General features: G+C 37.3%; 1 protein-coding gene across 1 annotated transcript in view; it reads right to left on the bottom strand.

The window, feature by feature from the left end:
* Positions 1-802: 802 nt before the first annotated feature.
* LOC136256386 (terminal uridylyltransferase 4-like) overlaps positions 803-24429 on the bottom strand; it is a 36354-nt gene continuing 12727 nt past the window's right edge. The window contains exons 3-32 of the mRNA XM_066049336.1: positions 22856-22978; positions 20479-20665; positions 19317-19420; positions 19033-19084; positions 18888-18975; positions 18766-18808; positions 18625-18714; positions 17153-17266; positions 14742-14875; positions 14185-14294; positions 14085-14135; positions 13873-13965; positions 13101-13528; positions 12855-12911; positions 12702-12801; positions 11183-11269; positions 11000-11094; positions 9761-9833; positions 9630-9702; positions 9536-9578; positions 9399-9488; positions 6112-6225; positions 5814-5888; positions 5696-5763; positions 5526-5635; positions 5425-5472; positions 3345-3427; positions 2936-3125; positions 2711-2881; positions 803-1827 (exon numbers count right to left, since the gene is read on the bottom strand). Of these exons, the coding sequence (XP_065905408.1) occupies positions 1010-1827; positions 2711-2881; positions 2936-3125; positions 3345-3427; positions 5425-5472; positions 5526-5635; positions 5696-5763; positions 5814-5888; positions 6112-6225; positions 9399-9488; positions 9536-9578; positions 9630-9702; positions 9761-9833; positions 11000-11094; positions 11183-11269; positions 12702-12801; positions 12855-12911; positions 13101-13528; positions 13873-13965; positions 14085-14135; positions 14185-14294; positions 14742-14875; positions 17153-17266; positions 18625-18714; positions 18766-18808; positions 18888-18975; positions 19033-19084; positions 19317-19420; positions 20479-20665; positions 22856-22978 (3912 nt within the window). The 3' untranslated portion in view covers positions 803-1009. The remainder of the gene's footprint in view (positions 1828-2710; positions 2882-2935; positions 3126-3344; positions 3428-5424; positions 5473-5525; positions 5636-5695; positions 5764-5813; positions 5889-6111; positions 6226-9398; positions 9489-9535; positions 9579-9629; positions 9703-9760; positions 9834-10999; positions 11095-11182; positions 11270-12701; positions 12802-12854; positions 12912-13100; positions 13529-13872; positions 13966-14084; positions 14136-14184; positions 14295-14741; positions 14876-17152; positions 17267-18624; positions 18715-18765; positions 18809-18887; positions 18976-19032; positions 19085-19316; positions 19421-20478; positions 20666-22855; positions 22979-24429) is intronic.

The following is a 24429-nucleotide window of genomic DNA, read 5'->3' as shown; positions in this document are numbered from 1 at the left end:
TGTACATCAAAATGATATGGGTAATTTGGGTCAATTAGTATAGGTAATCACACATTTGAGTGCAGTTTTGGCTGTTAGGAGTACAATTATTCCATAATTGTACAAAAATGTGTGTGATTGCCTACTAATCACATAGTGACCACCCTTCATGGTTTGTAGTACACATCTATCCAGTTCTATGTGGCCATTAACTTCTACCAGGTGATTGCATCATCCTTCTTTGTATCACATCATTTGTTGTTGCACTTAAAAGGCTTCACGTGCCAACAATTCTGATACACATGTTGCACTTAAAAGGTTTCTATTGTCAACTTATTTGATTGGCTATTCATTGTATAATTTTCTTGTTGCACTTAAAAGGCTTCTGTTATTTTATTGGCTACATTACAGAAACAAGGCCATGATCCTACTATTGAGACTAATGTATGGCAAACTACATCATTATATGATAAAACAAAATCATTTCATTCACACATATAGTCATGTATACCACAACAAATTACCATAAAAACAGCAATAGCATGCAGGTAGAATTTCTATTTAGTACAAGAATACATTACAAACCTCATATAATCAGTGAAAATGTACAACAACCATTCCAGCTAATTAAGCTTTCACTCAGGACCTAATTGCAGAAGAGCAATTTTAATGGGTGGCAACTAGTCAGTGTATCTTTACCAGTGGACCAAATGCTGTTATCTTTTCTGGTGTCTTATGAATAAAGGAAAAAAATTGTCTAGTACATCTGAACTTTGTTGTTTAATATTTAGTAATCATCTCAATGTTGACACAGTATCTAGAGCCATTTTAATCTGTAAAAACTAGCTGGCCACACAAAGCAACTACTGCTTCCCACATGTCTTTACACTCCTACACAACAGCTGAACACTTCATAATGAAGGTAGGTATTGGCAATATTATAAAAACTACTATAGAACTGAATACACAACACATACAAAGCGATAGCTATACTATTAGTTATATTTTCAACTTATGTACAATATTTTAGCTATCTTTGTTGGTGTTTCTGTTTGCTACCATGTCCACTGGACGTATCTCTTGACATTCTTGCTCTACCCCTACCACCTCTTCTGGTACTAACTCCCTTTATCACAGGCTTCCCCAGTGATGATTCACCTGCAGAAGGTGGACTAGTTGAAAAGTTATTAGATGCCTGTGTCGTAGATTTGGGTCTATATTTTGATTTCCGAATTTTACGTGTTGTATCATCACTGAGTTCCTTCCAATCGATATTTTCAATATCTTCAGCTGCTGTAGTTTTAACACTAGCAGCAGTGGCAGTAGTTGGTGGTGTAGGATTGTGTATTGTCGGGTCATCCATTTGCTGGGTAATAAAACTAGAATTGTGTTTGCTTTGTGGCATTTCATATTGTTGAGCAGGCTGCATTGTTGGAGGAGGGAATAAGTACTCCCGTTGTTGCTGCTGCATAAAATAGCCACCTTCAACACTACCAGGCCCACCAACAGGAACTACTAATGGATTGGGAATTCCTGCAGGACCATGCTTCATCGGATATGGTTGCTGGTGACGATGATGATGCTGTTTATGTTTGGGAGAGTGATCATAATGTCCTCGTGGGGTCATTAAGAGAGGTTGGTGAGGTGGTATGTAGTTTCTGTTCTGATGTGTAGTAGGAGATGAGCCCAACATTCTGCTTGCAGTGTATGGTACAGAATAACTGGGTTGTGGGTAGGGTGGGAGAAGTGGTTGAGTCATCATAGAGGGATGTGTTGGTGTTGGAGTAAGGAGTTGAGGGCTGGATTGTTTAAAAGGACTAGACTGTCTGATTGGACTTCTGGAGTGTTCTAAAAGTAAAACAAAATAGTTAAGAAAAAGTATACCAGAAGAGGAACGTTACAATAATGACAGGGTTGCACAGCACTCATCAGCCTGAACCAGATGCATGAATTGCTATGTACAATGGAACCCTCAGTTATCTATACTCCATCATGTCTCAGACAATGGTAAAAGTATTCAGATAAGTGAATTGTTTACATAACTACATTTATATACAGAGATCTGTTGAAATACTCTAACACTTGTACTCAAAATACTCTAATAGAACAGTCATTTCTAAGTTCCTATAAAAGAGGGTACAAATAAATGAGGGTGAGGGTCTATTGTATTGGCAGTATTGTATGCCAATACAATACTGGCAATACAATTGGTCTATTGTATTGGCAGTATTGTATCAATTTACAAACCTCCAAAGAAAAGAAAAGCTGAAATATAACCATATATCAGTAACCATATATCAGTAACCATATATCAGTAACCATATATCAGTAACCATATATCAGTAACCATATATCAGTAACCATATATCAGTAACCATATATCAGTAACCATATATCAGTAACCATATATCAGTAACCATATATCAGTAACCATATATCAGTAACCATATATCAGTAACCATATATCAGTAACCATATATCAGTAACAGACTTTTGAAACAATGGCTGTGCATCTAATATTGGATCAACACCGAAATACACAATAAATATCAGATGGTATTGGACTATCAATACAGCCTTACACAAACACGCTATTAAACAGCTAAGAAGCAAGTGCCACATTATCCATAGTTACAAAATTTCCAGACACCAAGATAGCACAATCACATGTCAATACATCACTGCCAGTGGGCTATGACACATAAACCAGTTCAACTAGTTAATACCTTACCATGAGAACGAAATGGCACAGTTTGATGACTTTCAGGAGATGACTCTGATAAGGAGTTATTACATGACCCAGGTAAATTTATTTCAATGTCTTTTGCAAAGGATTTGTTTTTCTTCTTTTTCTTAATAATTGCAGATTGAATGGCAGCATTGTCAGGTGATTCCCCATGCTCTGTGATCAGCAACAAAATAAACAAGAAGTCACAGAACACACAGTAAAACAGACCTTCTGACTCTAGCTGAGGACATTTTGATTTGACATGTCCTAGTTTTCCACATCTAAAGCAGGTGATATATGGCTTTCTCATATTCTCAGAGTTGGGACAGTTACGAGACAGGTGACCACGTTTCCCACAACTATGGCACAGTCCATCCTGTGGTACCTCCATAGTAAAACCAACTGTAAGCACTTTTTCCTGCATAAAACCAGTAGCAACTATGGCATGTACATTAGCATGACATGGACTACGTATAACTTGTACAAGAAACTTTTGCATAAAACATCTAACACCTGTTCTTTACTGGTAAATTAATGACCTCCTTAAAGCAAACCAAATGACCTCACTACTGTGGAAATTTAGTTAGACAAGTAATACTTTCAAGTTCAACAGAGTGTAGTAACAAAAGACACTTACAATGGTCAGTTGCTGGTTATACAGACTTGGGTTAGCAAAGTGATCATGAGCATACTTGAACACATGACGTATGTAGCTCCACACTGACAAGAGAATAACACAAACTTATAGTATACAATAGGGTAAGAAATTTTTTGAAGTTTGGATTTTCATGGCAAAACAATATTTTCAGTGATTCAATATACACAAAAATAGAGGCTGCTACTTTCAAGGATAGATAACACTGTATCATGGATTTAGTGAAGACAGCAAAATTTCTAACCATTAGTGACTACACATTAGATATCTAATTCATGTGTACAAACTGCAGTAGACACTACCTACAGTGCAGCAGGTGGAATACTGATAGTCCAGCTGGAATAGTCACATATGAGAACTAGCAGACACGTTTATATAAAGTGGGGGAGCAATGGCGTAAAGATCTGTGTGCTTATTGCACAGGTAGACTCTTTCAGATTGCTTCTGGTGCATTCTTAGGTAACTAAGAATGAACAGAAGGAAATAACTATGCCAGAGGTTATATACAAATCACATGCCTCTTCAATGCAGAGGTACATATTTGTATATAAAATGGAAATCGTACGTAATTTTTGTGTCACACCTCCAACAGTTGAAGTAAGCAATTGACTCTAGGCTGGCTTCTTGTCTGTGCATAGGGCAGGAGCATGGGCAAACCAGCTATACTGACTGCTCAGTAGTAATAAATCAACAGGCACACGACATGGCTACATTGCTAATTATAGTACAGTAGAACCTTGATTATCCAAACTAATTGGAGTAAAAAGAGTGTTCATATCATCGAACAGTACATAGAATTGAACATCCATTAGCTTTGCTCAACTACTCTAATAAAACATAACACTTGTTGACAAAATACTCTAATTGAGCAGTCAATTTGGTATTCGAATAATTGACTATTGAGATAATCGAGGTTCCACTATAATCAGTCTATAAGCTGTGAATTAACACCTTCATGTTGTAAGTGAATAAAAATAGACAAAGGTAAGTCTATGATGCATGTATAATGTTTACTTGTGCATGCACCTGTCAGACTGAAGTGATGTCTAAGAAAACAAGATGATGTTGAGCTAATTCTAAAACCAGCAGTTTGATGATACTATTCCTTAACAGGAAATTAATCAACCATGTTAGTTATTTTAACTAATTGGTTATTTAATTTGTAATAATACATTATCTAGTTACTTCAATTCATAATTTTTAATGATTCATTAATTATTTCATACGTTGCTTTGCACTGCTAAGGAAGCATAACTCAAGCAAGCCATTTTAATATCTTCTCAACTGTTTTACAGCTTATAGTATTTTCTAGTTGCTAGGTTACTCTTCATTATCGAACGTGCACAAAGGGTCACACCCCTTCAACATGCACCACTCCTGGTAAGCTAGAAGGATTGCTATTCTTATGTTAAACACTCTTATAACTCAAGGGAGCGCCATTCAGAAACTTGGTTAGAGAAATGCTACGCCCATATTATAACCCAGAAAGACCTCTAAGTGAAGCTAACGTACTTCTGCGAAAGTTTATACCAGGCTCATGTATTTCTCACATACTAGTATTTCTCACATACTAGCTATTTTACTATTCAACTGTTTTGCTCACATTGGTGTGTAGATCGATAGGTACTGTAGATAGATGGGTACACACACTCACACACTTTTTCAGAAAACGACTTCAAGGAACCAGGCATGCTTCGGGTACACACCTGGTTAAAAGTTCCATAGTGTTAATCATTATTGAGTCACACTTATCTGAAGGCATCAGTCAGTAAGTTAGTCAGTCAGTACATTAGTCAGTCAGTACGTTAGTCAGTCAGTCAACAGAAAATTTCTTGTAGCAATTTATCACGTCAATTGATTGCTTATTTGGACTTAATTTTTACTACAAAGTTGCCATGAAAGTATTGTGAGGTTGGTATCTGGTCAATTTTTTAATAGTAGGAAAGCACAAACCTTACTATACAGTTCTACCATACATTATGATAGTAGGATTTTTTATGCAACAAATAAAAACATGTTATGTACAAACACATTACGTAAGTACAGGAACACTGACAATTACTTTTAACACTCAAATGGTTAGATAGGTTATGGTCCAGATTGAAAGGATCTACAGAAAACAATACAACTTCATCACTTACTCATAAAACAATAACATTTCACCTTCTATACAAGCTCGCTTTGAAGCCCACTCTTTTTCTAGTTTACTTAGTTGTTCCAGTTGTCTAATGGTGACCACATCTCTCTTCCAGTCAAATTTTTCTAAGTAGTACCTGTCATGTGAACGGGTGGGGAGTAAAATGAGATGACATGAAGTGGTTGGTAGTACTCACTTGAAGAAGTTCACCCATAGCTCTCCTACGCTACTCTTGTTCTCTCCCACATGGGGCCACACCTTTGCCTGTGATTGTATTGTAACTAGATTGACAGGTTGATCTAGCTATCACTAACCAGCTGGGATAGGTGGTCAAACCGGTAGAACCAGCAATTCCAACCATCAACACCTACAACGTCAGGCTTGCCAATCTATGTAGTATCAAGACATCAACATGAACAATAAGGCATAAGTACATGTGTGCACACTACACACACACACACACTACACACACACACTACACACACACACACACACACACACACACACACACACACACACACACACACACACACACTACACATCACACACACTACACACTACACATCACATACATACAGAACTCATACTACACAGGCAGACATACAGACACACCTGTTGCAGTACTGGTACTACAGGTGGTTTCACTTGTTGTAGATAGTGCAACAGGAGCAAGATATATGCATACGATGACAGACTACCAGCTGAAGCATCACAAATATCACAGCTCTGTGAAAAAATTATGTAATTGATTAAATAAACCATTAGCAATTATTTAGTCTTTTGGAACACAGAATATGATCAACATAAACATTACTATTACGCTTCACACCATGGTGCAGGGAAGTTTTGATGGCACAAATTTCAAACTTTTCAATGGTATCGGAATAACCAAAACACGTTGTAGTACGTTGTGCAGCCAAGGAAGGTGATGAGTGCGTTTTCATAATCTTATTAGGATAAAAGATTAGAACATTCAGCAAAGCAAACAAACACAAAAAACCAAACCCTAAAGTAGGTACTATGGCCTTGCAAAAACAAAAAGAAGCGATATCCATATTGAAAGAAACATTCTAACCTTCACTCAAAAAAACTTAAGACACTTCATTCCTAAAGTCTGGCAATGGTGGAAAAGAAAGTTCATTCACAAGTGACTAGAATTTGTTGACACTATTTATGATATAATGAAGGCAGATGGAATACAGGTTGCTACATGTATAGTGCTACATAACACCACTCTCTGTAGTGATTATCATAAAGCAATAGTACTATTCTTCAAGTTCATATATTAAAATAATTATTGTTGTCAGCATAAAAAATGTGTAGTTTACGATGGAGGGAATGGATGACTTTCTTAACTCTGGTTCAGGTATCACCCAGGAAAAAGAGCAAAATGATGACCCAGACTTTCTTCTACCAAGATATTTGATCTATTTATCCTTGGGATTCAAGTTGATTGCTACAGTGTTCATCCTGCTGATGTCTGGATGGGTTCTTACTACCATCAAGACTACAAGAAGACTACACAAGCCTCACAACATCTTTGTGGCTAATCTGATGATCACTAGTATAATCATTTCACTATTTGCCACCACCGAGTCAACCATTATGGTAGTAGGGAATATCAGTGGAGTGGGAGATTTCATTGCCTGTAATGTGTACCACTTTCTTACATCACCAAGTGTGGAGTTCTACTACACATTTCTGATGATATCAGTTGACAAGATGATAGCCATAGCATACCCTTACAAATACAGAAAGACCATGACGCCTCGAGTTGTAGGGTATATGATTGCTGCTTCATGGATTCTGGCTGTTGCTCTGCAAACTCCCAAGCTTTTCAAATCCTGGTGATTACACAAAAGTAGCAGAATACAGCATCTGTCTATCTAATGGAGGTTCTCTTCTTCAAAACTTGCTACTGTTCACATTACCCACCTTGATGTCATCACTACTGGCGGTGATCATTGATGTTTATTTGGCCATCAAAGCACTCCAGGTCAGCAAGCAAATCGAAAAGGAGACCAGATTATCAGGAGCCACCAGCAATGAAGTTAAAAGCCTACAGCAAAAGAGGGCTACTATCAAGAAACACTTGAAGCTGATGATCACATTACTGATAGCTGTTCTGGGTAGTACATCCACTGGTATGCTATTTGCTGCACTGTATTTTTCAGCAAGAGCAATGGAAACTGCAACGGTCTACAAGCAATTCATAGAATTAATCTTCAGTACAAATGTTGGCTATATCATCCTTCTTTTGCAGCCACTCATATATGGGCTGTACTACAGGCAAACCCGTGAATCAATGATGAAGTTGCTGAATAGGGTTTTCCCCAACTACAAGTGCAATATAGCAGCTATAGCCCCACAACCATAAGGCTGCTTGTAGACTTGTGCAGTATATGGAACTGCAACAAGGATAACACTACTATTGTATGTAAAACGTTTGCTGTTATATTTTATGTAAATGGGTAAATTATCATGTGCAAGATGTAACTTTAAAAACGTACTTCCTACACTACGTACACTGTATGGCTACACAATTTATATCACTCTACTTGTGATGTAACAAATAACTAGAGTATTCCCTAAACATAAACCATGAGATTTAAAATAACACCTAGGGATTTTCCTTAATACTAAACTGTGAAACCAATTCTTGCCATGTAAGGTGCTCTTCAGTAAAGAAACATGCAAACCCCTTATAAAATGAAACATAACTTGATGGCGGTTGCTCTTGTCAACTTGCAATCAGCTACACTTGATTTGCTTCCAATTTAAGACCATATGTAACTCATGTGATTAAATCAACAGTCAAACAGGTGGTAAGAATTATTTTAAAGCAACTCCCTATTGTTCATTGTTTCATAACAAGTAAGCTTCTGTAGTTACAGTGTTCGTTTAAGCTTCTCCAAACAGCCCAGTAACAGACTTTCAATCAATGTGTAGTTTTAGGTTAAAGGAATTAAGTTACCCCACCTAATGTATGCTTGTACTGTACACGCATTCCCCAAAAGTTTTATGTCGGTTTAAGGGTTAATGCCACGATATAGGTATTCACACTTTCTTGAAAGGGATATGATATTACCTTATACACTTTACGAGACACATATACTTTTCCAAAGAGCCTTAAGGTAGAACACTACATGAGATACATAAGCAGATAGCTATGTAGCTGCATGATCTGGCACGGCTGCCCCTTCGATTAGAAATTAAGGGTCTGGTCTGTCTAACATCACATATTTGTGCGGATGGAATGTAGTAATACATCATCCTTTGTTTTTGTTGTTACCGTAAAATAATTTTCGTATGCCAAAACTTGTACGAAAATTTCTTACAGAAGATTTTGCATAATACTCTAATAAGCAGTCATTCACATAAATCATACAAAAATATTTTTACACGAAAATTTTTGTCACGAAACTTTTTTCACAAAAATAAAGCAAATTACAGTATATATATACAGTAATGTCTTTCATCAGGAGGTCAGCAAAAGTATTCTTAACAAATGCCTTTTATTGTGTACTTGGCATTTAGAATGGACTTCTTCATAAATCGTCACCATTACAAAAGGCGGCAAAATTTCATACGAGTTATGCATTAATTCACAACCAAGCGATCTGATTGGTTGCACCTGATACTCATAAGTATGAGATGCTAAACAGACCAGACCCTTAATTCTAATCGAAGGGGCGGCCATGTCAAACTAGTAGCTGCAGTGGCTCAGTGGTTACAGCTCTTACACATAGAAGAAACCATGATTAGTACTGTTACAGATACACATGCCAGGTTTGTACAGAAACAATCTACTGGGAACCAATATCTTAAACAACAAGTGTACATGTTTGTACATGTTTGTACATGCCATGTATATGTATACAAAGCCAGTCCAGCTATACCTTAGCAAACTCTTTCAGAACATGTCCCAATATTGGTACTCTGTAGTCAATGGAGGCATAAGAAGACAACAGCTTAGTATTATGAAGTGCCTACATAAGGTTGATACATGACTCATAATTATCTAAGACCACCTTACCAAGTAGTTTCCCATACTGATGTCACACTCTAGTTCATCCCATCTATTATAGGAGAAAATACAGGTATAGAGTCGTCACAAGACATTTGCTAACCGTTGCATCAGTTTCACTTTCACAATGGGAACTCTAGCAGTGACTATAGATATGACTGAATTAGCCCACCAATCTACAATTGAGACAACCATGATATATCACTGTTAATGTGACGTTGTTGAAAACCTTACGGCTTTGTTTTCTTGCTCTCAATTCTTTAGCCACAGTTGAGATTATTTCACTTTTCTGATCATGTTGTAGACACTACAAATAATGTTGCATACTTACATGACTGCATGCACACACACATACGTACATACTACACAGATACATTACAGTGAGTAATTGATTTTCCAAATTCTGATTAACCAAACACTTAGACATATATGACTGCTTAATTTGATCGTTTCACAACCATTGTATGTAGTATTATAGCAAGTGTATGTTCTATTAGAGTAATTCCCGTATACATATGTGTACATTATCCCAAGAGGACCATGTTTCCAGTATGTGTCAAATGCTAGCCTTCAGATCTATAGGGTTTTATTATTAGACATAAAACAAAAGTTCACTCTAACAATTACAAAGAGTGTTTGTAAAATAAAGCAATAACAGGTAACCAGGGGCAGTTCTAGAAGATTTGCTGACTGGTTTCCATTTCCAAAGCAGAAAAGCAGTTGTCTTACTTATGCAGGTCATACGCAGCTACAAGAAGTCAATAAATAGCTAACACAACATTTATTTTTGGAGGCGCCTATACACTTGAAGGTGTGTGTTGGGGGATACGGGTGAATTCGTGATAAATCAAAGCTATTTATAGATATAACGGTTGTATCTAATTTAGCCCTACTTTTGTTTCAGATTTCATTGACTGTTCTAATAGAGTATATCAATCTTTTCATTTAAAAAGCTTACAGGGAAACTGGTGAAACCCTCATAGAACTGCACCTCAGGTAATGTTGCCTTTGATTGGCATTTTTCATGTATCAGATAGCTGCAAATATGTATCACCATCATGTGATAAGTCTAATGGCATTTAGTTTAATGCCATGCAATGAAGCACATCCAGGATATGGTTGATCAAACTAGACTATTATGGAGTCAAGTTTCTTTCTTTGGGAAACTTGGCAACAGAATTATATTTTCAAAGGCAACAATGTTTGATACAAAATTCATGGTGAGTAACGACGTGGTATTAGCAAATATTTTTGGTTATAATTATACAAGGGTATGAGCACTAGGGACAATATAGTGACCTTTGGCTATTTATAATGAGTGAAAATATATAGTATTCATTAAATCATCGATCTGTACTCTGAGAATAAATAAGTCTGTAACAATTCAGCTGATCAAAACCCCTCTGTACACGTAAGACACACAGGCATGCGCATGCATACATGCGTACACATACACACACACACACACAAAACCTCATGGTGCTCAGGCAGTTTCATACTGATGTCAATGTCACTGGTTGGGGTACCGAACTCGTTAGCAGAAGAACCAAACAGCATTAACTCAGAATCTACCAACAATACATTACATCATATACAAGTATTGACAAGAGTTCACTTTATAAAAGAACTCTAAGGACACACTAATACTACACACACCTGGGTAAATATTTCTGATATAATGTTGAAGAATACTACAGATTTCTCTCCTCTTCCATTTATCACTAGCCTTTAAACATATCCTTTCTGTAAATAATGACAGTACATTGTTATTAGCTAAGAGACTTCCTACGAATAGTCAAAGACTATACAGTGTGTGAAAGTCACACACATTCCCTTCTTTTCACAACAAGCTAATTATTCATATACTCTGAACTCTATTCATCCATGCCATTGCATGTGATAGCTTTCAAACCTCTGCTAAATAACTCAAGAATTTATCATTGTGTGGGAGCTAGAACTATACCTACTAAAGTGGAATATTTATAACAAGTATAAGGAAACTTAGGAATTTTAAGTTCAATTAGGGATCCTAGAAAAAAAAGTGGTGAAACAAGGTACACCTAAAGTGGACATTTAATATTTATCCGTTCCATGGCTGTAACCGGATTTTTCCAGCGTGACAGTATAACATGCGCTGAGTGCAATTCCAACACGCTAGCGCTTCTATTGTGTGTTTCATAGTACAATGCACTAATCCTGAAGTGGGCATGCCCACAGAGATCCCATTTCTGGGATAACCGGATAGTTCGCACACTACTGCAGGTTTAGTAAATAACCCGGTAAAACGTTTCTCCTGAAAATAGGGCTATTTTGTTTATATTTGAGTTGATAGTCACATTTTGAACAATGATACATCATTATAGATAGGCTAAGACAACCGGCAAATGGCTATTGATGGTTTTTCAGACGTGCGGCGTGATTCAATCGTGTGCATATATATATATATACGCATGTGTGACACTGGATTTGTGATAAAATTCGAAGAAACCAGCTGTGAAGATGACAATTCAGTAAGGAGACAATATAAAGTAGTTTCATACATCAATTGTCACACTTATTTGTAGATAGTGCATTTGTGGCCGCCGGTTTTTCAAGGCTGCTTTAGCACAGTACATTTGTAGTTTTGTTGTATCATAATTGTTTTATTTACGTACACAAAAACAACCGAGTCAAGATTGTTAGTCCACAGTGTTTACGTAGAGGTATAGTAGCCAAGTGGTTTAGTGTACAGTGAGGCTTATACAGCATGATTCAGCGTACCTTGTAAAGTGCACCTGGAAATTCAGCCGTGAAAGGGTTTTACTTAATCCCTAATTCAGTCATGGTTCAAGGGAGTTGACTACACCTGAAGATTTACTAGTGGACAATCAATCCTATACCCATGACTGAATTAGGGATTAAATGTTCACTAATATATCTTCAGGTGTAGTTTCACTATTTATTTTTTCTGTGATCCCTAACCGAACTTAAAATTCCCTAATTTTTCCTTATACTTGTTTGTTTACTTTCTTGTAACATTATAATGACTGGTAAACTCGTGCATACCGCGTTAGAATGGAAGGAGTGGCACCAGGGCTATTGTTTTCATCTAAACATGTGCACCAAGTATCAATTACTGAATTAGTGAAGTGGCCATAGTTGTTTTCAGGTACTACAGTAATAATGGATTCCTTACCTTTCAGGTTAGTGAACAGTGCTTCCAGCTGCTTGAAATGTTCAGCTGATAATGGAGAGAATGTTCCTAGTTTCACTTCTTCTTCCTTGTCAGCACAGTCCTAATAATAAACAGACAGACAACACATTAGTGACTATTGTATTACTGACTTACTGGACTAGTGTAGATGTGCCCTTCTTGTTTACATACTGAACACACCTCTGGTAACTTCTGCACATACAAGAAACAGCACATATTTAGTAACATACAGTTTGTTAGAATATGCACATACAAGATAAAAGAAGACCCTATATACACAAAAGCACACACACACACACACACACACACACACACACACACACACACACACACACACACACACACACACACACACACACACACACACACACACACACACACTTTTATTATAAAATACGAAGCCACAAAGTCATATTGCAGATAATCTCCTCTACCAACACCGCTACACTGGCTGATGGTAGACTCCACATCTTCCACTATCATACTATCCCCATCTCTCTGATCACATGATGTGTCATGATCATGTGATCCACCATTAATATCACATGACTCCATTAACTGGTGTAATATTTCATCATCATTGACATCACTGTCTTCTGATTTGATGAGTAGTCCATTAGTTAATGGTTGTTCAGTTTTGTTGCCAGAATTATGTTCCTCTTGTGCTTCACCTGCTGCATCTTGGTGGGTGGGGCTGCTATCATTAGAGGTGTTACTTTTATCCTGGGAGGTGTGGCTACTGCTTAGTGTGGGCGTGGTTTTCTTAACTGTAGTAGATTTTGAGGTTCTTTCTGGCACAGTTGTCTTTTCTAATGAAACAAAGATTACTATAACTAATATGTACATAGTGCATTTTGTATGCAAACAGACATGCAGGTGTAGAGTGGAGTCCTCTTTGGGACTGCCTGGTATTCAAAAGGTTATAACAAACATGAGCGTAATGAGCACAATAAACAAACTTGCCAGTTTTGATTATTTTCTAATTGCAATACACTACTAAAAACTACGCTAACACAACAGTAAAGTTATTAAAGAAACGATTAGTAAATGTTTATAATTCAAAATGTTTGTGGAATTAACCTTTCAGCGGACACCTTGGTATGTATATTTTGGAGAGGTTCTATAGCACCACAATATAGTGCACACATCTTACCATTACTGGCTGTTAACCTATTCTGATTGTTGGAAGAGTTCCTACCAAAGTAGACCATCGTTGCCTTTAAGCAGATCTTCATATACAGATACACTACAGCAACCGAATACACCAAATGAACTGACACAGCATAAACTCTATTAAACTCTTCACTTTAATAACCCCATCAGTTAGCCTGACGGTATACAATACAAACACACATACAGACTCACTATTCTGACTGGCACTACCCTTGCCAATGTTGTAGGATGGATTAAAGGGACCTGTGACATCATCAGATGATATCATATTACATCACATGATATCACTCACTGCATACAACTAGTTTATGTATGGACCAGTTACGATCTTGTTTGTGTAGTGCCTCCAGTGTGGTCACCTGTACCACAGTACCACCAATGATGTCTTCATCACAGTAGAACCTGTTGTGGTGAGGAGTAACCAGTTTTTGTGTCAATAATGAGCACAGTACATTATAATATGTGACGGGCTTTGGTCTTACTGACCATATGACAGCAGGTTTGATTTTTCACTACAGATACCAGTCACACCAGCAATGACGTCATGAAGCTGCGTTTGGAGCCTACTTAAAGTGACCACTATTCTAAAGTGGCCTTAATAAATAGGTAGCCGCTAAGTGAGAATTCACTGTACCAACCTACTGAGACCAAAACCACACTATTTTAAACTCTAATGTGGCTATTATCTTTTTTATTGCCACATCTGGCAATACACAAGTAAAATATTTCAAAATCTGACATTGTAACACTAGGGACATCATTTAGTTTTGAGGAGATATGGGTCCTAATCAACAGGATAATACTGATGTACACTGTCCAGTAGGCCATGGTACCGATGTAGAGCCTTACCTGAACAATCCAAGCCACAACATCCCAATAGTATCCTTATTAGTGACCTTCCATGATTTGATCGTGTGATCCACTTCAGTGAGGTATTCCTCAGCATGCTCCAGGCATTGTGTAACCTCAGTGAAATTATCAGGCTATTTTTAGTAACAATAAAAGTATCAGTAAGAGGATATACAACTACTAGACATATATGAACAAAGAAAAATAGTGTTAATATAAACATGTAAACATCAATATTTTGAACAGTAATATCTTAATGAAATCATGGCATGGAATAGTTTATAGTACAAATAATGATTGACTAATAATTCTTGCCAAAATGATCTTTAGAGCTCTGTACAACATGGTTGGAGACTTTTCTCCCAAGTGTACCCTCTAACTGGGGTTAATATACAGTAGTTTACAGAGGTTTACTATTGTCTCAATATCTTAATAATTATAAAATTATTATGATAAGTCACACAGGTAGTGTTATATCACGATTATCACAGAACAACTGTAAACTTTCATTCTCAAACAGTCCACTACAGGGTAGTTCCATCAGATACAGTACACATGATACCAAACCTTTAGTTACGGGGTATATGAACCTCAGGCAGTAATAAATGTGTTCAGATATTATAAGTGAACTGTATCAATTCATTTATAAACAGGTTCCCTAAAATGTTCTAACAGAACACACACTTTAATGAAAGCTGTACAGTACACAAAAAAAGTAACAAAGAAACTGCAAGAGTTTTTGAATGTTCATTAAGTCTGTTAGGTTGCCAATAGATTTTATAAGACTTGCAATTGGTATGCAAACAGATATGAAGTGTTCAAATGTACACAAATTGTGTGATTTGGTGAGGCTCATGAAGCCACACATATAAAACCTCAAAATAGGATCAGCATATCAACAATTGACAATGTACAGTCTGATTCAATTAGTACAACACAACAGGGCTTAGCAATTAAGTTGCATAATGCTTGCAAAGCCTATGCAGCTTATTCATAAAGCCTACACAACCAGCTCGTAAAGCCAGAGGTGGGTCCAGGGGTCTTTGGGGCCCTTGCGACCCCCCACCACAAACAGGAAATCTAAGAGAGAAAGTGCAAGGAGGAAAAAACAAATGCGAAAGATCAATATACTCTAATAGAGCAGTCACAAACTATTCAGATAACCTATAAATATGATGATGGTACATGTAATATGGATTGTTTAAAAGTTCAGCAAATGGCGGAAGACGTGCACTTACTGTGAGTGGAAGAGCTGGCAACTACAAGGGAGCAATGGCATTTGTAGTCACTGATATTGTTGTGTAGGTATGTCAGAGATTTGTATAATCTGTAATGTTTACTGCTGGTACTTTCCTTTCGTGGTAATCATTGTGTACCTGATTTTGTGCGACATTTGGTCTATATGGGCACGTGATATCACTTGGCTGTTCTTGATACCTCACCCAGAAGACACAGAATGAACTGAACTCCGGTACCCTTACTCGGGAGTATGAATTACAGAGTGACACAGGAGTTCGCTACTCCAGCAGTTCTTCAACTTGGTCAGAGAAGGAGTGTGATAAACACAAGTGCTCCATCGTTCGTAATAACTGTATGCCAGGAAGTTGTGCATGTAGTAAGCTAGACCTACAATAGCATAGTATAGCAATAAGCTGCACAAACAGCAGTGTAGGTTTCCAGCTAGTTATACAGTAGCTAGATACACATATCATGCTTGCTGAAGTTTGCCTAAGGGCACATTTTATGTATGAATGATACAGCTGTAGGCCGAGTTGCATATATGTGAACTTTAGGGGGATTACCCTCCACCTAGCTCAGAGACACCCTCTTGAAAAATCCTGGATCTACCCCTGCGTGAAGCCTTGCACCTAACGAACATGTGTGCATACTTCACTACTGTTTTTATACAGTGTATTATATATACATTAAAAATACTGTAAGTGAATAGTTATTTTACATTTTGGATAAATGGCCACAAAAGTACACACAAATCTCATTCATTTGAATATATTTTAGTTGGCATTTTCTCAATGACACTTTACAGTGGCCAAGGTCTACAGCAACATGTGCTGCAGCCTTAGGATTACCTAACCTAATTTGTATGGGAGTTCATCAAATGTTCATTAGAAATTTATCTAGTAGTTCATGGCCACCATGAATTTTACATATCATTGAACAATTTTCATGACATACCATAAAAGGTATGTTTTAGTGCATGAAATGATGCTACAGTATATTACAAATGTTTTCATGCACAACAAGTCTAGCATGAAAACTATTCCACCGTATATGAATCTGTTAAAAAATCATACTATGAGTAATATGAATTTTCCATGATATATTATGAATTTTCTATGAAAAATTCACAATTTAAAAAATGGTACTAGCACACTGGCAGTAGCCACACCCACCTTTGGAGGAATAGGCACCACAGGTGTGGCTATTTGTTGCAGATAATGCACAACCATCAGTACAAACATCTGAGATGGGTAGGAGCCCAGGATCTGTGCATCAAGTTGACACAACTGAGGAGAATACAATGACATGTACTGTGAGTATTCAGTGTTGTAATATGTGGTAAATATGACAGTACATTAACACAACTGTTGGTAAATTTGTTTGCATTGGCCATTAGCAAAACCCATTCAGCATATTACATTCAATTACAGCAATACAACATACACTATTACACAATGAGTCGTATTATACATTTCAAAAATAGAACAGTCACCATACATATTAGCAAGAATTCAAAATAACGAGGATGCTTTGTAGCAATAAAATCAAGGGACAGATTCAGGCACATATTAAACTCTCAACAGTACAGGTAGCACATGTCCCATTAGTACAACACAGGATATTTATGTTATTGTGGTATACAATAAATATTAAAATGATTTAGGGTTTCAATGATAAAATAACATTACTCCTACAATGACAAGTTCCCACATTGTTACAATGCCAAGTAGCTAGGGATTTTCCCTCATAGCTACAATCATCTCTTGTTTCACTGCTTTTTATCACTGAAATCCTACTTCATTTTTAAATTAATAATTTTTTATTGCACTAGTTTGTTAACTTTAGGTAAGAGCATAGCTATGAAATAGACGTGTGGCTGTGACCGCTGTATAAGAGTATCTTGATCTCGCCACTCAGATATGCAGTAGATCAAACTAATGGGCGTGGCACAATGCCACAGTCCGTTTAGCAGTTTCATGGCAACTAAATACGCTCCTTCAAGGAAAGTGTCGATAGGGAAAATTAATGCCTTGGTAAGGTTTCCATGAAGAAGACAACCATTTTAATTGAGATAAAAGGAATAGCAAAGTGCAGAAGGCAGACATTCCATGGAGGTACACCCCACCAGTGAGTTTGGTGCTAATGCTGTGACATAAAAATGGTGGCCATGCACTGCTTCATTTGGCCTCTAGCCTTGTGACTGTGGTCAGGCAGGCAGTCAGACGAAATTTCAAGTTATGTCGATTTTTAAAAAATTCAATATCTGAAGTGTTTTCTTGAAATTAATGCTGTAATTGATGCTGAATGGAGTAAAACTATTCTGTAAAGGTGCGTATGATATTTCTATTATGGTTTTTAGATTCTGCCTTTTTAACAGTGTGCATCACTTTAGGGGGAGGGGGGGGGCTACTAAACAGTACGACTGTACTGTTTGATAACTGTACCTTCAAACAATGTTGTATTTACAGGTTATGATGCAACTACTATACAAATGTATACTCAAGCAGCATTGTTTAGTAGTACATACCACCGTACGTAAGTACTTCATCTCCCATTAAATGTGAATTTTGATTTAGTTACAACTGTATGTACTACAACACTGCAATAATACCACAACGTAGTTGGTTATTATACTACAACTCACCCTTGCCCAATACTTAAACACAACTCCTAACACTTTCACTCGACGATCCACTTCACCATACATCCTCAACAACTGACTGGTCCTCACAGGCTAGTAGTGATACAGTAATACTCCACCAATAGTGATTAATATAACACTAACCACTTCATGATGACAGCCAAACCGAACATGACACTTCAGACCACTACAAAAAAACACAACTAGACCAATGTCACTCACAAAACAAAAAGAGGGGTTGCACATTAATTTACAAGACAGCTCACCTTGGCTTGTGTATAAAAGTGATATGAGACACAGGAGAATACAGATGGTCCTCGTAGTTAATGTAGTCTGCGTCATTACTACTGTCAGCTGTTTGTGAGATGGATATTAAGATCATGTGATCTACATCACGAGGTGTGGACTGACCTAACTCAATCAGACGCTTGCTAATGCTGCGCATCACTTTGAAGTAATTGGACTAATAAGGTGAAATACAAAGTGTGCAGACATATAAATATCTCATAGTAGCAGAACATTAAATACGTACATACACTAGTACAGAATATGTGCATATACATACGTATGTACATATATGTACAGTACCACGGACAAGCATTTACGACACTACAGTCTAAGTATGTATACAGCTAGTATACCAGTTCACTACTAGAGTATTGTACATTATTGAGGTGCATGGTATGGCCCCTTACCACCCCCTTTATCGAGTTATCCTTGAAGATGAGGTTCATGTTGATGTCACTGTCCTTGAGTGCAAACCGACTATATGTGGAGCCAAACAATTCCACTGTGATGTCTAGGAAATGGGAAATTATACGTAGATATTGTGGCCTAGATCTACTGTATATGTACATACATACATACAAACTATGGAGCCATACACACACCAAAGAAAAGCAAAGTCTTTGGGCTGCTGTACACACACAATCGTGTCCATCCAGATGGACCACCTATGTCACTACTCAAGACGCTACAGGAGTATTGTAAGTCACCCAAGAGATAGTACTGGTACTCCACAGGAGATTGTACCATGTCTCACTGGTGAAGGTGTGGGCACCCAAAGATTCACTTGAACCTTCGCTAAGACATGAACAGTTATCAGACTTAGCACTATTAGAGCTGAGCGGTAGTGGTGAATAATCAGTTATCATGATAGTAACAATTGTGATAATAGTATGCCATCATGTTATATCATGAGATAAATTATGCAAGTTCAAAAAACATGGATAACTGATCAGTGTTGAAGAACTGTGTAAGATCAGTACAAGTATGAATATACACTGTGAGATACTCAACCCAAAGGAAATAATGTAATAATCACCAAGGCGGAGCCAAGATGATTATTACATCATTCCTGAGGGGTGTTTATCGCTAGGGGTGTTTATCGCTAGGTGTCTTACCCAACCTGTGTACAGGTCTCTTACCAGAATAAAAGCCCTGCATACTTTGCAAATATCAAAGCAACATTGTCTAATGATCACAATTGTTGTTGTTTTCCACATTAGACAATGGCATTCAGAGGATATTTGCAAAGTATGCAGGGTTTTTATTTTGGCAAGAGACCTGTACACAGGTGTCTTACTAGGTAAGACACCAGACAAACACATTGCATACTCCGTGGGTCAGATTGAGATAACACAATAACAATCTTGCCAATAGAGTATTAGAAAAGCAGATACATGGTGAATAATAGAACCATTCATGTGTCGTATACATGAGGTCAAGTGTCTTTGATAACTGCTAGTAACATCGTGATACTACATTTATGATATAAAAGTTACTATCAATTGTGATATGGTGTTGTACTATCACTCAGCTACCATACTACATGTGCTTGTACAACACAAGACTCACTTTCACATCCATCAATAGTCTTTAGAAACTGATCAAAGTCAGACACAATCTTCTCTCTTATTGGGATCTGCCCAGAAGCTTCAGCAGACCACTCCTTGTAGACCTGTTCCACCTTGACAGTGATGGCATCAAACTGTTCCTTGCTGGGTACACCGACTAGCTTCAACCCTTCCTCTACCTTCTTTAACTGCAATGTACAATATGGGAGATAAATAATACTAGAAATAAGATAAGGTGACCATTGTACAAGCTCACTAAACTTCAATGAGAAGGGATCTAACAAAAGTTGCTACTATTGCCAACTACTATATGTATTTGCCAAGAATTAAAATGTAATGCAACCCTAGGATAAATACTAGTGTTGCACCGATAATCGGATCGGCTATCGGAAAAACCATATGTCGGCTGTGTTTTTTGTATACCAGTATCGGATCGGTACCACAATGAAAAAAGCAGCAGATACAGATATATGTACGTATTTAAAAATACTAGCTCATGTGCACCAAACAATGTTTACAAATGCATCAAGTTGCATTTTCCTGCACTACAATGTTGTTATTACTGCTTCAGTGTACTGTCAGCTGTTGTTATAGCAATACTGCTGCTATAAACAATATTGGTCCTTCACAGACATGCTGTACTATATCAGATCGGCTACGTTTATTGGCTTGAAAATATTATCTAATATCGGTTATTGGAATATCAGCAAAATCTCATATCGGTGCAACACTAATAAATACTTACATATGTGACCGGATTTGCGAAAAGGTACCTTTTTCACACACAAAATTTGACCTATTTTTTGTACTAAAATGCTTCATAACGTTTTGAACATACCATATAATTGCTTGAAATTTTCAATGCATGTAGCTACAGTATCTGGCTACATTGTGAGACTAAGAGCAAGTTAATCAGTATAAGGAGTCAAGTGTTACATCATTTTGTTTGCTGGTATGTCAAATGTGTGAGCAAATCCGGTCACATATTATAAATGCAAGTAATCAGTCTTCACCAATCTCGTCTTTGTTTGTGGCACAGAAAGGAGAAAACAGGGTGAAAATATATGACAATAGATTCATCTATTCATGGCGAACATGAAGGTGTAAGTCTCAACTCCGCATATATTTACATTTGTAAGTTACAACAGTTCTATTAAAACCCGCATAGTCCAGAAAACTGGATCTAAACTTAATAAATACGCGTGCCTTGCACAAAGTGTTGTAACTTTCAAAGCATCCATCCTATGGCTATACAATTTACATCATTCTACCTGTGATGTAACAAGGATTAAAATGATACCTAGGGTTTTACCCTAATGCTTCACAGTGAGGCTAAAACTAGCTGTGTGAATAACTTTTTGGTGAGGAAACACAGAAACCCTTTACATACCTTTATAAAATGATCCGTAACTTGATGGCTGTTGCTCCTATCACCTTGCAACAAGTTCCGTTCGCTTCGTCATTAAATTTTATATCAGGCCATATATGACTCACATGAGCAAACCCACAATCAAAATTAAGCACGTGGCAAGAATTTTAAAACACAGAAACGGGACTTGCTATTGTTCAAAATGAGTACGCAAGTCAGCTGTAGTTACAATGTTCATTTATCCTTCTCCAAGGAGCCCAGTGAAAATATTTTTGATCAATTAGGCTATAAGGCTTAAGTTACGCCACCTCATGTCGCAATCCCCAAAAGTTTATTGCAGGTGTGTCTGTATATTATTACCTTCCCTATACTTGCTGTACAAATCAATCTTTCTGTCATTGCTCTTTGTATGGCTATAATTCCAAAAGTTCTGAGGTTACCACAGCATACAGTAGATTATAAATACAGTATTTAACAACCAAGAATTTTAAAAACTTGAAAAATGTCTGATTTTGTTGATCTGGTTCTCTAAAACAACAATATTAACTCTGCTATTTTGTGTTCACTAATTGAACAATTTCCATTTGTCAACCCACTAAAGATAAATAGATAGCAAAATTTGCTATAATATAGCAAATGTTACATTAACTTTTCTACAGAAAATAGGGCTGTGTGATAATGGCAAAACCTATATCTCAATAAGTAGCAAGCATTTTATTGATGTCATCTCGATAATTATAGGACTGTTTTGTAAACACAGTTTTTGACATAAAGTCAAGTAGTGGTTGTTAAGCCAGAAAATTTATCACTTCCCCAACTAGTTTGATACCTTTCCACAAATTTTCCATCTGACTGTGGTTGGATTACGAAGATTACTATTATCTTGATGAGCAAATTTGTTACCTTATTTACGTACGATAGGTGATTTAGGTACATGTATATAGATAAACCATTTTACCTAAATTATCTCCCAGCTAGCCCTACAGCAAACACACACAAAACTGCTCACATTTTTCTTTTCCTTGTGTTTCTTCTCTTGAGTGTGGCCCTTAGCTCCTGACACACTTTCAAAGTGTCTCCTACACAATTCACACTTGAACAATTGGGATGCACCTTTGAACCTCTGAGGGGCCTGGAAGTGGAAACAATATGCACTGAAATAACATACTGTATCATAGACCATGAAGGTTTGTAAGTACCAAGACAAACCCACTAAACACCACCTTATAAACTAAAATAAGTAACACAATATGGAAGTATCAGTTCACTAAAATCTGGTCTAAATAAATGTTTGACATTGCTTGAAACAATCTCCTAGCAAGTCGCTATAGAATTTTTGAAATTTGACTGACTGACTCACTACAAAGATTTCAGTGCTTACTCATGGTTAAAGAATAATTGAATAACTAGACAGATGCTAAAAGCATGATGGGGTGAGCCTGAGTTGTGTAAAAAGTGATGCGGCATCAACTGTATTTCCATGAATTGTGTTTAATGTTTGTGTGTGTTTGTAGCTATACATACAGAAATGCTCAGGCTACTCTAGAGGTAGCTGGAGGAAGGTGAAAAAGTTCAAGTTGGGAGGTCCAGTGGCCTGCCAGTATATAGCTAATAGTTGTAAGTTCTGTAACTGGTACGTTACAGAGAAACAATTTTATTTAAGACATACCCCATAATAGGCCATGTATGCTTCTGCAGTTTCATTGGCCAACTGCATACTCTCTTCTGCAAGAGTGCATGGCGTCTATCAGGTGTCTACTTGCTTGTGCTTCATGTGGCATTTCTGCTCAGTGCCGTCCTTGCCCTGTCTCATTCTATTCCTGCCTTCTTCTAAGACGGTGTTCTTTTTCCATGTTGGTGATGTTGAGATTTTTTACATTACCCAGACACAGCTTATGGTCCTTTATCACTTCACCTCTACTACATGACAAGAGGGGGGGACACTGCAATCAGCACAGCTGGACAGGGGCTTCTTGTGATTAGCACTTCGCCATCTGGTGATTAGAATACAACAGCCATTGTAGAGTTAACAAAAAGTCTATCCTATCTTGTTCCAACAGATAGTGTATTTTCTGGCACTTGAATGCAATGAATTAGACAGAAAATAAGCTCCCACGTTAATACTGATAGTGTTGTGTCACATCTGCACGTGACGCCTAGTATAAAAGGTGTGTTGTGGTGTGTTATAATCCACTCTAGGCCACGTGTGTTGAAACAGGTTGGCAGCGTTTCGTAAGCTTATAGTCTACGTAATGGAAGACGACAAGTTTGAGAAGCTGATGAGCGAGATCCAAAAGTCTCAGCGCATAGTCGAAGATAAGCTTGCTGCTTCACAAGATAAGTTTACCACTTCACTGGCAGAGTTTAGGAAGGAGGTGAATTCCATCCAGGAAAGGACTACGAAGGAGCTGTCTCAAAAGATCTCGAAGTCCAATTACACCTTCCAAAAGAAAGGACACGAGCACCAGTTCAATTTCAATTCTGGTGTTCAAGACTCCATCGCGACAGCTCGCAACGAGCTAGGAAAGCTGGCTGAAGATCCAATGGACAAGAGTGCCTGGTCCAAAGCCGATGCCTGCCTAG

Source organism: Dysidea avara, chromosome 5, assembly GCF_963678975.1.
Source record: "Dysidea avara chromosome 5, odDysAvar1.4, whole genome shotgun sequence".
Taxonomy (NCBI): domain Eukaryota; kingdom Metazoa; phylum Porifera; class Demospongiae; order Dictyoceratida; family Dysideidae; genus Dysidea; species Dysidea avara.
The sequence above is the reverse complement of the archived record's forward strand: the minus strand, read 5'-3'. Positions and strand labels throughout refer to the sequence as shown.